Source organism: Ammospiza nelsoni, chromosome 13, assembly GCF_027579445.1.
Source record: "Ammospiza nelsoni isolate bAmmNel1 chromosome 13, bAmmNel1.pri, whole genome shotgun sequence".
Lineage (NCBI taxonomy): Eukaryota > Metazoa > Chordata > Aves > Passeriformes > Passerellidae > Ammospiza > Ammospiza nelsoni.
Genome location: NC_080645.1, coordinates 12,882,080 through 12,899,940, shown reverse-complemented (window position 1 = coordinate 12,899,940; position 17,861 = coordinate 12,882,080). Strand labels below are relative to the sequence as shown.

Here is a 17,861-nt window from a genome sequence, read left to right as displayed (position 1 = left end):
CTCCTAAAATTTCTTGGTTGTTATTTTCATGAAAGCCAGCCAGTGTCACAAAAAGCTGTGGAACCCTATGGTGCTTAGGAACCTTGAAAATGAGTCAGCCTTAAATAATTTGTAGTAGACAACCAAGGTTCTCTTTTCCAAATATGTGAAAACTATTAGCAGCTGCTGCACAAGTTAATTTGACATTTAATTGCATGGTATTTGTCTGTGAGCCAGAAAATATATAGAGCAGGCTTTGTTTATTGTCATGTTATGCACCAAAAGCATGTGCCTAACAGCTTTACCCCTAGCACAAACACCAACTTTTCAGCAATGATTTTTCTTTTGGGAGTCCTACTCTGTGGTGCAGCTGAAACTTTTTAAAATATTTTGCGGTGTAAGAAGTAATGTGTGGCCTGGCAAAACATGGAGAAAAAGATGTATGAGCTCAAGCAGAGCTGTGTCTGGTGTTATTTTTGCCATGTGGATGTTTCTTACACAGCTGTGATGCTGTGTCTCAGGAGGCAGAAGTCACAATGTCTGTGTACCTTGCACATCAACATCAAGTGATAAAGAGTTGTGAGCTGGGTTTAGCAGCAGCCCTAAGTTATTGCTTGTCTTCCTCCTTGCCATGCCAGCTGTGCCCCACAAGGGCTTGTGACAGCATCTGATTTCCAAGGCAGGATTACTGCCAGTGCTCCTTTTTGGGGCAGTAAATCCATTCTGCACTCAGGGCAGCCCTTAGTGGTTCAGTTGTCTTCATATCTGATTACAAGTTAAGTTTATCCAGAAGGGATTGGTCACTTTTACAGGTTTCAGTTGTTCTTGGGCTTCAGATTTGCCTGCCAGGTCAGAGGCTTGAAATTCTTTGCCCATGTATAGCAGGAATAAATTTTCTTTCTGTTTCTAAACACTTTAAACATCTTCATCGGTTGACTTGGGAACAATTAATAATGCTTTGGTAATAAATTTTGATACATATTTGACAAGAAAAGGACTATTTTAAGAAAATATATTGCATTGCCCATTGTAAACCTCATTTATAGATGGTTGAGGCTTTCTTCTTAGAGAATGCAGTCTAATATTCCTAAGATGGGGAAAGGAAAGCTTTATTTTAAAATTCTAATAGTGCTGTTCCAGATTAAATGAAAAAGGGGGGAAAACCCACTGAAACAAATTATTCTACCAAAAACTGATAAAATTTTATCTGCTTGTTAACACAGTTATATGTCAATAACCCGGTGCTTGTATAGACCAGGAGACATTTTCTTGGAGTTGATATGTGCTTTGTCTTTGGTGGTCCTAAATTATTCTATAGGACTGTAACATATGCCACTGGTAGAAGGGAAATTCTCCCTTCAGGGCCTTTTTTCAGTCTTTGAGCCAGAAACTCCCAACTTTCACGTATGCAGAGGTTTGTAAGCCCAAAATTGCATGTTGAATTCCAATGGATATTCATGCAAGATGTTTTCCTGCATTTCCTTTGCCCTCATCTTATTTGTCTGTGTGACCCATTCAGGGGAGATTGGCTGCTTGGGGAATGGCCAAACTGAGAATTTTCTGCAGATCCTCTGAACGCCTTCACCGGACAAATCCAGGTGTTCTCACACAGTTGAATCTGAGCGTTTTCCTGGACTGATAGTAAATTAAATTATTGCTGCTGTGGAAACTGCTGGAAAGGATGGAAGTGCCCTCTTTGGGATTATACAAACTATGATTGATGGATTTGAGTTTATAGTTTATTATAACCAGGTTTAATACAAGAGTTTTCTCTTGGCAGAAACATGCATCAATCTAGCTGGCATTACTTGGGCACAGAAAATAAATAAACAAGAACTGAAGGGCATGTTTTACTCTACACACTTGAATCACAATAGAGATAGAATTGGAATAAAGTCTCTTCCAAGAGCTGGAGATAGCTGGAGTATCAGCTGAGATTTATTTACAAAGTTATTTTTTATGGAAGTCCTCTCATTAAGAAATTTCCAATAGATCAGAGCATTGCATTGCTTGACATTAGGTTACTCTTGCTTTTTTTGGTGCATTGTATGCCAAACAACATATATGGGCTCTTTAATAATTATATATAGGATGTAATGTCTTATATTATATACTTAAAGACTGGATGTGGCACTTGCTGCCATGATCTAGTTGAATTGTTAGAACATGGGTTGGACTTGATGATCTCACAGATCTCTTCCAGTCTTGAATTTCTGTGATTCTGTCATTTATTAATAAATATATATAGGAAAAACACAGTAGGAACTTTAGCATCAGGAATAAATGTTCTTGCTTGAATATTTAACTGCATGAAATTTGGTGTGGTATTTAATGTTTAATATTCATAAATCATAGAAAAGGCTTGTACAAGGATCAAAATAGTGTGATTGATTATAATTTTTCCTGCTGGAAGATGTTTGACATGTTTTTATACATCTTGAAAACATTCTAACAAGAGCAGATGGGAGTTGTTGAGAATGGTAGCTTTTAGATCAGGAACCAGACAGATTAATGTTTTGTGAATTAGATTAGTGTCCAAATTGTCTGAATGAGTTTGTTACCAGACATCTAACCAGAGTGGGTTTTTTTCCTCCTGAATTGGATTAAACTGCCATAGTCACAGCAATTCTGCTGTGGTTTATGGGAAGTTTACTGACTTTCATTATTGAAATAAATTTTAAGGAATTTTGGAAGTTTGACCTTTTGTCACACCAGATAGCAGCAGGTGTTTGGAAGGAAATCAGCTGGCTAAAGAACTGTTGAAAAATCCAGATTTGCTCAAGGATATGATCATTTTTGAGAATGGATTATACTAAAACTCCAGAAGACCTTTGAAACCTCTTGAATAATTCTAACAGATATTTTTCTAATTTTTAGTGTTTGGTTCATATAATTTTTAAAATGTCTATGTTGAAAATTAAGTCTTGGAAATTAAGAAATACTGGGTGGTATTTGTTACCACCCTGATACATTTTTTTTCTAGCCAGGCAATAATGACTTATTCTGCTTGAATACAAAACATATTAAATAACAAATAAAGGAAAGACTATATCATAAATAAAGGAAGAAAATCCATGGGCATGTCTGGCAATCTCTGTGGCATTCTTATCTAGGATTTTGTCTCAAAATGGAAGTAGAGCAGGTAGAGATTTAAATGAGGATTTTGCAAACCTACATTGTGAGTACAGAATTGTTTCAAGCCCAATACAAGTAGCAGAAAAACCAATGAAGGTAATAGCAATAACTTCCTACTGATGTTGTGCATGGAACAGTGTTTTGTATGTGCAAGCCACTAAACACCGTTGTGAGTCACAATTTTGTATTTGGCTCTGGAAGGGGAATATAACATGAGCTAAAGGAGTTCAGGATCCAGTCAAAATTGTCTAACTTTCTCTATCATCTGTGTTTATTCTGTAAAATATGTTTTGGTCTTAGTAAATAGCTGACCAAAGTTAGATATTCGATAGAGATAAAAGAATAATATTTTTCTGAAATTGTAGCAATGTGCAATGAAGAACAAAGCAGTAAATAGTATCTCCCTTGCTTTGTAAAAATAAATTTTCTGAGACAAAATGTTGGAAGAGTTAGCTTAGGTTTTTTGACAGAAATTCTAACTTGTTGCCTAAAATGGTGTCTTTTACAAAATATTTATCTCATAAGCTTTCTGTTAGATTGAGATATTCATTTGCACTGGGGTTGTTAAAAGATAGTCCAGAAAGTCTCTTCTGGTGCAGCCATAGTCTGTGTAGGGGGGTGGAAGATATTCCTGGAAGCTGGGCTGGTGTTGCTGGTCGGTGCTAATGATGGCAAATGAGAAGTCACACTGATCACTTTGTTATGGACTAGAACATAATTCAGGGGCAAATGAACTATGTCTTTAGAGTACAGGAAAGTGAAATGTCTCTGAATTCTTTAGGTCAGGTCCTGCATGGTGCCTAAAAGGTTCTTTCAAGGGCTATTACTTACATCAAAACATCTCTAAGAGGTGGTGAGGCGCCTTGTCTTTGTAGTTTTGTCATACAGGGACTCTTGTGTCTGAATCAACCCCCACTAAAAAACCCAAATAAAAGAACAACCCACAGCAGGAAGCCTGACCTGAACTTGCCTGCTGCCTTCATTTGTACTGTGAGGAGTGTCAGAGCTGATGTACCTCCAGGTGGGCTCTGCATGGACAGGGTGAATGGGAGCAGAAATGGTTGATCATTTATTTTTCCTCTTTTTAGTTGCTTAATTGTATCTTAGCTTTGTGTACAGTGACTTTTCTGTGCTGCTTCTTTCTTGATGACAGCAGCCCTGTGTACTTAAAGGGTAATGTCGTTTTGGCTTCAGAAAGCATTGAAAAGCCAATGGAAAATGTGAACTACTGAACTGGCATATTACAAGGACAAAAACATCAAATCAGACGAGTAGAAAACAGGTCATTTTGTTCTTGAATAACAAAGAATATTCTATATGCCTGGCAGGGAGAATAATGTTTCAGGTTTAATTTTTGAATAAAACAGATTTAAGAACCAAGTTAATGAAATAGTTCAGGGGTTTCAGGGTCAGTTCAGTAGGTAAATGCAACATACTTAAGAGATATCAAAAGAGCAAAATAGTAATTTAAAAATAGGTATTGAAATTACTAGGCTGCCTAAGTATTTCAAACCAGAAGCAAGGCTGATATGGGCTTCTGTCCTTTCTGGGTGGTTGCAGTGGCACTCAACCAGCACCAAAGCTTTTCTTGCCATTGTTTTGGATGAGACAACCATAAAGTGAAAGCTGGTTTATTCTTTTCTAAAAATGGGAAATCAAAGTTCTTACACAGTTAATTCTCAGCCTTATTTGCTATCCTAATAGAAGTGGGGCCATTGAAGCCCAGCAAAACAGGAAGCAAAATGTAGTATTTACAAAATAAATAATGTAAAATCAGCTCTTTCTAACATTAAAAATTCAGTCTTCAGCTGCAGACACTTAACTATATACTCTTAGAGTATAGAATGTTTTATGGAAAACTTAATTCTCTTCTTTATAGGATTGTTTCCTATTTCTTGTACAACTCCTGTATTTCTATTACCTGGCCTACACCAAATGAGCAGCAGATGGTTTCAAAGCCTTAGCTGACTTGAGTTGTTTTGAGCAAAGAGGAGCAGGAAAGCCATGCCCAGGCTGTGTAGGTGGCCAACCTGAGGCAAGGCAGGAACCTGCCAAGTGGAGCAGAGCAGCTTGGGGACAGCACTGGAGTCACCTGGCAGGGCTGATGCCAGCCCATGTGGGCCATGGCACTGCTGCACTAATGCTGAGAGCTCCTTTAGAGGGCTCTCCTTTGCTTTGTGAACTCCTGGTGTCTCTGCTGTTCACCACACAGCCCTACAATGCCTTATCCCCTTCAGATTTGTCATTACTGATGGTGAAAGCGACATGATGGAAGAATTCAAGATGGACCATAAAGTTCACTCAATATACTCTTTCCAATCAGGCTTAGTTAAATCTGAAGTTTGAAAGCAGAAGCTTAAGGGAAGCTGTCAGTGACTCAGAACATGGAAGGCTGAATGTTGTTCAACTCAGGACCAGAATTCTAATAGGGACAGTAGGTGGCAGAGAAATAAATCAGTTCTAGGAACTAAAGCCGGGACAAGATCTATTATCTGGCAGTCAGTGTCTGTTTCACCTCAGGCTCAAAATTCTGGTCTGTGGTTCCTTTAATGTGTGTTCTGGAAAGAAGTCAGGAAACAGTTTAGATAAATGTGCATTTGGTTCCCAGCAAATCACCTGTATTTACCTTAAATTGTGATTTAGGATAAACTTCCCTTGGGGAGGGAGGAATTGGCCTTGGCTGTCTCAGGAGGTGACTGAGGGGGACATCCTCAAGGTCTGTCACCTGCAGGAGGTGTCAGAGCCTGGAGCAGGCTCTGCTCAGTGGGGCCAAGCTAGAAGGCAAGAAGAAATGGGCAGCAAGTGAGGGAGAGGAAATTGCACATGAACACAGCTCCCTTTCCACCAGAGTCATTCTGAGTCAGCAGAATGTTTCCTGTCTATAAATTTTTACACTTTTTCCAGCTAAAGAAATGGGTAAAAAATGGAATATTGATTATGATACTTTCAATTTTGCAACTGAATAGCTGCAACTGTGATAATTTCTGGTCATGGTCGATGTCAAAACATCTAATTTCTTTCAAGATTTGCTTTCATGAGCTCCACTGAATGAGGCACCAAGCATCTCTTCTTTGAAAGGTGGTAGAATTTTTCTCTGCCAGAAATTACAACTTTTTTTTTTTACATTTTTTTACCTACATGTGCTTTATTTTTTTTCTATGGTGGTTTGTGAAGGTTTTGTTAAAAGGTAATGAGTGAAACCACTTGAAAAGTTTGTTCTGTTGGTGTCATGCTCACATTGGTTAATATTTTTGCAAAGTGCTGCTTGCAGAAATTTATCTGGACACAATAACATTCACGTTGACATTTGTGAGAAGCAAATGCTTCTTTTTGATAGAACTGAACACACAATTCTGAACATTAATCTCATGAATTTATCAGAGATCATACTGTGTGTCAATTAGTTGAGACAACTTGAACTTCAAGTGTTTCCCAAGTCTGTCTTTGGAAATTTGTGATCAGGGATTTAGAAAAACAATATTGACCAGCAGTATTCCTTGCTTGATTGTTTTCTGGCTTTGGCAGAGAGAATGGAAATTAAAAAATGGATTTTCACTTTAAAATGTTTCTTAAATTATGTTTTTTTTTTTTTTTCCTGAGTCTCAGTAACTAAAAGTAATAAACCCCTGACACTGGTGCCTTCTGAAAATGTATGCAGTGTCATATTTTGGTTAAAGTTGATTTCTCTCTGTGTAAGTTGAGAACTAAATCTTTGCTGGAAGAGAAATCTATGGTTTGATCACACATTTTTTGCTTGAAATGACAGTAAATTTCACAATTTGATTTTAACATGACCCTGCAGAAAATAATTAATGGGTGGCTGAGCTTTGAGTCTGCTTGTGTGCATAAGGAGAAACCAAGATGTTGAACTTTCCAGTTTGGTCCAATGTGGATTTATGTAACATGGAACAGCTTTCATGAAAGTGTGCAACTGTTTCCACACACACTTTGTAGATATCTGGGAAGAAAATTGACTTATTTTAATTCTTTTTGCAAACCACAGGAAGGGGAGAAGCTGTTTAAAGAGTTTTAATAATTGTAGGAGTGAAAGGATCTAATATATGGCTTGTATAATGCCATTGCCCTGGCCTGTCCCAGATGCTTTGCTAATCTTCATGAAGTTTTAATATTATCACTGTTTTTACAGCTGAGGAAAGACAGGGCCTTTCTGTTCTCTAGGAATTGCTTTTGATTTATTGCTGGAACTACACATTGGTGGATTATGCAAGTAGACATTGCTGGATCTCTTTCAATTCTAGCAGTTCACTCTTAGTTTTTTACACTGGTTTCTTGTGGAACTCTTAGAGCTCCTTGTTACTTCAGTTACTACTTTTAAACACATCATATAATTTTTCTCTTGTCTTTGCTTGTACGAGAATGTAATATTTCAGGGTTTTGGCAGCATTGTTGTTGTCTTATAATGAAAAAAGAACCAGATATTTTCTGACTTCTCCAAACCTTCAGTTTTCTTTTCAAAGATAGTTTTTGTTGTGCTTCTGCATTTTAAGTCATCTTAGGTTATAAATATTAGTTTAGGTAAGAAAGCAAATTGAAATTTCATGTTTATTTGTACAAGTCTCAGATGCTGAAGAATCAGGGATGCTGACACAGTTGTTGGATCTACTGGTAGCATCCAGTCCCTCATCTGCCTCTTCTGCTTTGGGTGTTGAAATATGGCGCAACCTCAATTCCTGCTTTTAGAGTAAATTAAGGAGCTAACAGAAGAAATAACATCAGTATCCAAAAATAGATAGAAAACTTGCTTTCAATAATACTTGCAGGACAACAGAATGGTTTTGTTATTTTAAGTAATTTCTATCTAGTTTTACTTCCATGATAATCTGTTAATGCCGAATTAATGAGTCCTAAAGACTTGCCAATGACTAAAGCTTGGTTAAAGCAGTTGATGGGAGAATGAAGAGTAGTGGTAAAATGAAAATTTTGTAAACAGGTTGTTGAATGGTAGAACAGATTCAGTGTTTCACAGAAATTTCTATCTTGAAATTATTCAACTTTTAATTGTTTTATTACTAATTTGTGGGTTTGACTGTTTCGCATTATTAGAAATTGACATGTGATAATTTTGTTATTCAGTCTTTCAGATGTATTAAAATAGTCTAAACCATGCACTTCTTACTTGAATGCAGTAGAGAAATTTAATATTGAGTTCTGCTTAAAGAAAGTTCTGTAAGTTCCAAGTATAAAATTTGTATGGAGACAAGTGAGGCAGTCTAATAAAATGTATCTTTGGAAATAATGCTATTCATTATTGGTGTGGAAATGTAAGAAATTGATGTGGAAATAGAAGAAAGTGGTTTTAGTTCTAGTTAAAAAAAGTTAAAGTAATTAACTATTCTTCATTTAGATTGGGTTAAGGGTCACCTTTTCCTGGCTGTTCTGTAAATTAAGAATAATGTGCTTATTGCTATTATTACTTATGGCAAGATTAACAAGGCAGAAGGAATATCTTATAAAAAGGAGAACAATGTAACCTTGGAGAATTTGGCTATCTGTGCATCTTGATTCATGTTTCTAGAAGGTCTTGATTATTTCCTTTCAATATGTGATTGTGAAATCTTTGTTGCATCACTGTAATTGTTTTGCTGAAGGGAGTTCAAATGTAGAAGTTAATCTGCCCACTGCATCCACTGGACACTGACAGGATGTGAACAATCTCCTGAAGGTTGAGCTGTGTAGGTTTCCAGCTTTTGGGATTTTGTTTTCAGCTGTCTGCCAAGCCAAGGACCACCTGCCCCTGCAACATTTTAACTCAAATAGTATTGACAAAAGCCAAAAATTTCATTTCAGCTTTTAATTGACAGAAGTAAGTTCTTGGTACATAATCCTTTTCTTTATATTCTTTATGTGCATATTTGTCAGATTTTATTTAAATAATTTTATACACAATATTGGGATAATCTGTTACATTAATGCACAGCTTAAAACAGTTCTTATTTACACTGATCACAGAAAGACAGAGGTATGAGGACAAATACTTTACATTCACCATCTTTATCAGCATTTTAAGTATAGTTAACCAGCACACATCACACACATCCATATCCATATTTATAAGAAATGTAGTTGTTTCTAATTATACACATGGGCATGTAGATGTCTCCCTTTCAAAAAACCATAAATTAATGAAAGAAATTTGAAATGCCATTTCCCCCAGATAACCAAAGACTTTAAAAAAAAAGGGCAAAATTCACCTGCAGATTGCACAATTAATGGAATCAGGCATGGAATCATGGTGGCTGTGTTTGGACACTTTTGGTCACTGGGGCACTTTGGGGAGTATTTTTTACTAGTGGCAAGTTTTGAGCTCCTATGAAGACTTATTCCTGAAAACTACAAAGTGTTCTCTTGCTTTGGAAGTAGGTCTACTGGACACTAACACATTTGGTTCAATGTTAAGTCATCTAACAACACAAAATGGCAGCCAAAAGATACTCTGGATTTTTTGGTTTTCTTTTAGAATATAAATTAAAAACACATGACTTCATTCCATGAGATTAAGGCAGCAATGGAGAATATTGTGCTACAATGTGCATTAGCTGTAGGTAATGTTCTATTCTCCTGTATCACATTTTTACATTTATAATCAAAGGCCAACGTATTATTGAACTAGACTGGATGACTACAAAATCTTATATTGAAGAGATAGGTCTTGTGTGATAACCTTGTTACAGCAAAGTTGAATTTCTCGCCTTACAATATACATATATTCTATGAAAATTAAAAAAACTGGTAAAAATATTAAAATATTTCCTATACAGAGGTACCCTTATCTAAGTTAAATTCTAGTCACTGCTATAAAAAGGCATTAAAAATTAAGTAAAACACTGGTGTAAACCAAGTAAATGCTCACTGTAAAGCTTTTATTTGTAAGGCAAATCTTCATTAGACCTATTAGGATTTAGTTTCAAAATGTATTGTTTGGAGGTTCTCTCTTTATAACTGATATTGCCCATAGCAAAGGAGAGCTAAGTCTTGCAGAAAGGTTCACAGAGAGTGCAAGGTAAATTACCAATGCAGGTCACCTTCAAGCTTAATGCCTCTTGGCAGTGACCAAGAAACAACATGACACCTTCAAAAGAAAACCAGCTTAAGGCTTAGTAATTCTCTTAATTCACTGAATTTATTCTGTTTCCTTTTAATGAAATTAGGCAACTCATGTTTATTACAGCAGCTAAAGAAATACCTTAAAGGAGGAAAGCAAAGCACACAGGTGACTCAGTCTGGGTGTGAGTGCTTGGGCAGGAAAGGCCCCCTGCTCTTATGGGAATTAATGCAGTCATGGTTAATGTACACAAGGGTTAAACCTCTCCATTTATCCTCTGCTCTTCCCAGCCACTCAGACCTAGAGACCTCCATGTCCTTCTAAGAGCACAATTTCACTGAGCACAATCACATCTGTGTCATTTATGTTTTCTTCTGGCGCCTTCAGTTCCTTGGCTGCTCCTGCTCCTCAGCCACACAGTGACTGCAGTCTGGCTAACACTTTGCTTTTTAATGGTGGTGGAAACCAATCAGATGCTGAACTTAAAAGTGACTCTATTACCCTGTTATGTTTTTACTGATTGTTTTTATTGCCCATGTAGCTCTCAGTAGTCTCGGATGAATTTAGATGCACCTAAATTTGGTCTAAACTTGACCAGTACCACTGTACAAATTAATCACTTTCCACTGATTAGCTAGGTAAGCTCACAATCACCAACAGGAATGTGGATAGAAGTCAGAGGAAGGTAGCTGAGAAAGTCTCCCAAGTGGTTCAGGGGTCTAATCTGAAACATCATGTTTGCCTTCACATTAAGAAAATTGGGTTCTTACATGAGGTGATTTGTGGACCACAAGTATTCCTAGTATTGACAAGATGAAGTGTATTAGAACAAAGAGGTCCTGGTTTACTCCTCCAAGAGGCTCAGAGTTCACACAATTTCTGCAGGAAGGGCTATGTATTGTCATTTGTTGAACTGTAATGGCTTTCTAATGTCTGGGTCCTTCAGGCTCATTTTAAAATGTTTTAACATGGTACTGCAAATAAAATATTAAGTCTCACCTCTTTTGAAATTGTTGAACTACAGTTTTAATTTTGTTCTTAGGAAAGAAGTTCTTAAACATTTGCCAGTTCCTCATGAAATTTAGTGAAGCAGTCAAGGATATGAATGAAAGCTATCTACTCCCATAAAAGCAAATATCTGCTAATTAATGCTGTATGAATTGAAAGAACTGCAAAAGAGACATTAACAGCAAAATAATTTTGTGGCCTCCTAGAGCCTAACAGTACAAAGTAAACTTAATTCATGTCAAAACAATAGCATGAGAAGTAAATGCATATACAAAGTGTTAGGGCTTGCCCCTTTTAAATAATAACACTGAAATGGTATTTTGCTGAGAAGAAATGACCAAGTACAGGAAACTTCCTCTGGGAAAAGTCCATACACACACATTGCACGTGCAGTCAGGGAACATGCACAGCAGTAACAGCCAAGTAATTCTCCTGCATTCTGAATTTAAAATATCGTGTTTGATCCTGGATATCCTGCAGAATCCCTCAGTATGGTAAAATGTCTTTCAAGTGTTGCCAGGGTGTGTGTCTCAGGTCATGACTGAACAGAAGAGGGACTAATAAACAAGATATTGTTCAAACAGGGGCCCAATAATAAATAGTATTAGGGCTTTTTGGACTATTGCCTTGAAAGGCTCACTGTTTCTTCCAGAAATTTAAATCTGTGAAGTTTTAGTAATGCAGCTTTAGAATAGTTCCAAGGATGTGAAGAATTACCTGGCTGAATGATGGCAGGGAAGGGTACAAAGAGAGAATGGAGGGTCTCTTTGCTTGGTGCTAACTAAGGATTGATGAAACATTGTGGATCACAGGCAGGTCTCTTTCACTGGTCAAAAGAAAGGTGAGAAGAGAGATACTGATATATGACAGCTGCTTCCTTTATCAGCTTAAGAAAAGGCTTTTGAGGAAATGTTTTCTAGAACTGTCAAATGAGCTCTTTAACTGCTTCACTGAATTCTCCCCACAGGCTTGTTACCCAAACAGCCAACATAATGAGCAAGCAGATGATTCTGCAACTTGTACCAAAGAATTTCTTTGAAATTGGGCTGCCTGCTCGGCCAGAATATAAACCCAATTCCATGGGGACATCTGGGACAGTGGCATTCCCCAGAGAGGGTCTGCTCTTGAAACAGGTGCAGCTGAGGGAAAGAGTGAGCTGTGAGCTGGAAAGTCAACAGAGTTATGGGAAAACTTGCAGTGAAGTGACATGAATGCTAAAGATATGACTGGAGGCTTTGGTCTTGTTTTTTGACTACAAGTGTTTTAACTGAAGGGAGATGAGTAGCTTTGTGGCATTTCATGTTTTCCATATTGAAAATGTACTTGGGGACCCAAAGCAGGTGGGTGAGAGGAGGTGGGTGCCCATGCTATGGCTTCTTATTGGACTGTCTGTGCCATATCACTGAGTGGAGGAAATGAACATAACCTGGTCTCTGCAGAAGTATTTGTCATTTGTGTAGATGCTAGTTTGTGTCTAATGGCATCATTCATCATCCAAGAGGCATGAGGTAGTTCATCATCTTAGTCTGTGGAGAATTGAAGACATTTGTCTCTAGGACAGAAGTCATTATTTGAGGGGAGACTCTTTGGGCAACATCTTGAATTTAAAGTCCACCTATGCAATCATGGACTGTGTATTGTCTTTTCAATTCAGGTTATTTTTGATAGTAAGATCCCTACTTACTTTGGTAAGACTTTTGTCTTCTGTATAGATTGCAAGTTCTTTACCTAGAAAACATCAGAAAAAGGTGGCAATAGTGCAATGTAGTCCTGAGCTATAAATACTACATTAAACCCAAGAAGTTCTACAGTAACAGAAATAAAAATAATGCAGTAGGTAGTTGCCTTGGAAGTCAGTACTAAAAACACAATCAAACCCAAACACACTGGCTAAAGCTGATTTATTCCCTTGTTTGGTAGCTTTTCTCCTATGTCAGAGAAGAGTGGTGAGGAAATGTAACTTTTCCTGCATGGGATGGTGCTGATGGACTGTGTCACAACTGAACATTGGTGGAGGTTTTTAGCATTTCCAACCATGAACCAACCAAACAATCTGTAAAGTGACAACCTATTAAAGCTCCATGTTAAACAGCCCCTACAAGTTTCTAAACTTGATAATTACATCTATGCTGAGAAGCTTTTGAGCCATGCCAAGACAGTGACTGAAGCAGCTGAATTGTTGAAAAATAGGCTTTAAAACAATGGATTCTCATGAAGTTTGGCAAACAATAAAAATGAGATTAACTGAGAAGTTGGTGGGATTACTTTTTTGAAGCCTTCAACATATTTTCACTATTTAGCCTCTTGTGTAATAACAGCATTAGAACTGCGACATTTGGAATTCCTTTGTTATTGAAATATATTTAATAACAGGGTTAAAGCAGCTATTGGCCATCAGCTGGGCCAGAAAATAAGACTTCCTTTATAATTAGAAGAAAGTATTCTTTGGGTTTAAATCCCTATTTAAATACAACTGTTTGTCAGAGACTCTTCAAGAGAAGAACAACACTTGATTCATTCTGAAGTATTGAATATGTTGGAGGAAGAGAATGAATAAGAAGAGAAATTTCCCTTTCATTATTTTGAACAGAAATCAATGTTAAATGGAAAAAGCCCAAAAGCACTTGGCACTTTAGAACTTGGCTATTTTAAATCAGAAAACAACTCAACAAAAAATGTTTTATAAATAAAAAAGCCCATGTATTTAAAAGTCTTTTTTTTTTTAAAAAAAGAGGAAGCACTACATATATTTAGAAGACAAGCTCAACTAAATGTATAGAGACAAAAAAAAATCAGAGGTAATGTCCAGAGGTAACTCTGGGTTGGATCCAGCAGAGAAGCTACTGCCTCTGCAAATTAATGTAGACCCAGTGATAAATAATCACAAGAACTAACTCAAAGCTACTGAATGTAGTGATCACTTGAAAGGTACTACAGTGACAAGTGACCACAGAATAAGAACAGCACCCAAATGCAGAGTTTGTTCTGTGTCTTCTACTTTGCATAATACTACTAGAGAACAGAGCTGGAATAGGTTTAGAGAACTAAACATACTTTTAAAGTAGTTAAAAATCTTACTACGTCTTGGTGGGTAAATCCTGGTTAAATTATAATATTTTCACAGCAGGGGAATAAAACCAGATTGGTTTTTTTTGTGCCACTTGGTAATTCTATAATTTTAAATTATCCCTCATGTATTTTACATTCTTTATTTGGAACAAAATACAGCAAAAAGATGAAAGTCTGTCTCTTTGGATGTAACTTCCATGCTTAGCTGGAAAAGTCTGCAGAATGTGGATCATATGATAAAGCCATTCCAATTGTTGATATAAGGGAATATTTCTTTCATGAAGTACACTGATATTAAGCTGTGTTCTGCACTGGTAATTGTGACAGGAATTCTCTTCCTGCTGCTCTTTAGCTTCAGTGCAATCAAACTGGTCAAAAAATGGCATGGACATGTACAGCAAAGACAGTGTTCTTCACCAAGAGAAGGAACAAATAACAAACCACTGAAAATGAAGCACTTTCAGAAGGATGCAAACTCACATCCCAAAGGACAGTATGGCAAGAAAGCTAGTGACATGAGGACATTGTTAAAATTGCTCTTTTTGTCATAACTGAGGTGTTCTCTTTCCTTAGATGTAGACTGCTTAGGTGTTGTTCCTTTAAATAGGTTGTGGCATGATTATCTGAAGAAGTTATTATTGTCAGAAAAGTTTAATTCACTTCTTCACAATAAAAAAGCACTTATGCTGATTGTTCTTTTCCTCTGCTCCCCCCTCCTCCACTTCTGCCTATAGCAAAACTCACAAGTTTTGGTCATGTAGGGATCTTATGGCACCAAAGGATGCAAGGAAACTTAAATGGAGTCTTTAAAGATCATTTGAAGCCAAGTAATAGAAGGGAGGCATTGACAACAGAGAGCAGATGTCTTCCCTCACAGAGTCAGTAGATAAGCTCTGGGCCAGCCTGGTCCAAGCATAAGTGAGGGAGCTTTGAACTTGACTTTTCTGTATTCTCAGTTTAGTTGAAAGTAGGCTTTTTCCTTGGTCTGTTGGTTGTCATATTGTTAGCCAGTGTTGGAGCTGCAAGGAAACAGAAGTGGTTGTTAAATTACATCATTGATTCGAATGATGATGCTGACTGATACATTTTTTGACAAATCTAGGGTTACAAAGAAGTTTCAAAATAATGGATAGATTTCCACTCTGTAACTAAGTTTCTATGCAGTCCCCAGTGAGAAATGCGCTAATGTCAAGGCTGCTTAGTCACATCTCGATTAAGTTTTAAAGTTCAGAACTGCCAGACATATATGAGAATAGAATATTTGTATTTGTTTGGTTACAGTAGGCAGTGTTTTATTTACAACCCTAAATATTGTGATTAAATCACTTAATCTGCTTTAGCACTAACAAAGCCATTCCTGCCTGTTCATTGAAGATGGCAGCAAATTAAAATGCTCTCATATTTAGCATGGTTTGAGGTAACCTTGGCGGTTTACTTCTGAGGGCAGCCTTTACTAATTTATGTGAAATTAATTTGCCACCATTTGGTCATAGATTTGTGTTCAGAAGACCAGCACTGTGGCGTGGCTGTTTATAACCCTTTCACACAGGAACACGTGCCCCTGGAAACATTGAGTAACAGCAGGAACAGTAAATCATCTGACAACTGAGGGCAGAAACAGAAGAAAGAGAAGGCAGGAAGAGGTGTTGTGCTATTTTATATTCTTGGCCGCATCAAATAAATTGTGGTCATGAAACAGGAAGCCTATTTGTGCTTTCATTCTGTGTCCCATAAATCTACACAGATTATTTCCTTTAAAAGCCAAAATTTACTTCAAACAATATCTTTCAAAATAAGCAAAAGCCAGATTTATTTTTTCAGTATCAACATACAAACCACCACTATAAAATCTGGGTCACATTTTGTGGAGGTGTGCATAATTCCAGTTGCTTTCAACTTTGAAGAGAGAAAGTGGTCCAGCATGAATGCTGATGAGTGTAACAGGCTTCACATTTGCATCCTTTTAATCTTCTACATAAAGGAGTTTATTGCAATAAGCTCATTTTATTTGCTAAAAGGAAAGCAGTATTTGGAAACCTATAGCATATTTTTCATGGCTTATGAAGTCTCCAGCAGTGTTTTCAATCAACTCTAGTCCTGTGGGGAAAGCCAATTCCATGTAACCTGGTGCATCATTTTATGACATAGGTAAGCTCTGACACTGGATATTTTTTACTGTTTATTATGTTTTGTGGGACATAATTGCTGTTTCAGAAATGTGATTTCAGCTTGCTGTGCAGTAACTGAGCGACAGGCCATGACCTCTTCAAATGCACGTGACAGTTTGGAAATACCTTTTTTTTATTGGTGGCATTTCACTGTATTTGAACGCAGCCTTAAAATGCCAGATTCAAGTGATGTGTAAAATTGAGGGGTCTCCTTAGGCAAAGAAGGAAGGCCCCAAAAGCTTTCCAAAAGGGTTGATGCATGTGGTACTGAGCCCCCTGTGTCTTGTCATGCTGAGAGAAATAAAGAGCTACAGACCTGCGAAGGCATCCAGCATGGGAAGATTTGTGCAAAACTGTAGTTGCTGCTAAAGACAGGAAAGGGTTGGAATCAGGAGAAAGAAGCATGTGAAAGGTGTACTAACCTTAAACTGCCTGACATTTCCTTGGGCCACGAGTTGGTGCTCATTTTCAGGTGTGATGCAGTAAGCCAGTCTCTAAACCAGGCAGGAAGAAGAGGAAAAAGTCAGCCATATGAAACAGGATTATGTATGTAATCCCCAATCTATAGTGGGGAAGTAGCATGAACTTTATTTAAAATGGTAACTTAAATCTTTAATATCACTGCATCATGTGCCTTTGCTCAGTCACTGAGAGAATAAGCCTGTTATAAGCTCTTGGGTGTTAGCCTTTAATATAAGAAGCAACAGTAGAAAGTTTATGCAAATACTAAGTCCAACTATTTAGTGAGTGCATATAGAAAAGAATATCAGGAACAAGTTGGTATCACAGGCCTTTGTTCCCCTAAATTCATGCTTTTCTGTTAGTGCTGTAAGAGGTTTGGCCAGTCCCAGGGTGAGGGAGGAAGGAGGGACTGGGATTTCCCAGCTCATCCCCCTTGTCTACCCTGTGCTGAGCCCTTTGAGATCACACATAGATTTTGGTTTATTCAGAACTTTCAACCAACTTAAGGAGTTCCCATTAGATTAGGTTCATGTCTTTCCCTATCCCTTAAAGAGCCTCAATTTGGGACACCATATTGGAGCTAGTGGCCTGGATGTCATGTGTTATCCTTTTGCCATAGTGCTTGTGGGCAAAGTGGGGAGCTGCTCCTTGCAGGAGCACTGACAAACCAGAACTCACTAACAGTACACGTGAATGAGAGAATGTGATTTTGGCCAGAGGCTTCTGCATCCTCCTGTCAGTCAAATTGAGCAAGAGGGCAAAAGCCTGATGGGCCAGTATAAATTATTCTTTGAGACCTAAATCCTCCTAGAAAAATGTGTTTGTAGCCCTCCCTAGGATAGAACAAAACAAAGGGCATATAGAATTGCTGGAAATGAGATCTAGAAATTGTGCACAACATTGAGGTATTAGAGCTGATGAAAACAGAGCAACTGAGGAATTCCATCTTTGGGGCACCTTTCTGAGGTGAACACTAC

At 37.5% G+C, this 17,861-nt stretch overlaps 1 protein-coding gene across 1 annotated transcript in view; it reads right to left on the bottom strand.

Moving 5' to 3' along the window:
• Positions 1–8,911: 8,911 nt before the first annotated feature.
• The window catches only part of SLC6A2 (solute carrier family 6 member 2), a 60,104-nt gene continuing 51,154 nt past the window's right edge, over positions 8,912–17,861 (bottom strand). The window contains exons 13-14 of the mRNA XM_059481444.1: positions 16,845–16,916; positions 8,912–15,273 (exon numbers count right to left, since the gene is read on the bottom strand). Of these exons, the coding sequence (XP_059337427.1) occupies positions 15,250–15,273; positions 16,845–16,916 (96 nt within the window). The 3' untranslated portion in view covers positions 8,912–15,249. The remainder of the gene's footprint in view (positions 15,274–16,844; positions 16,917–17,861) is intronic.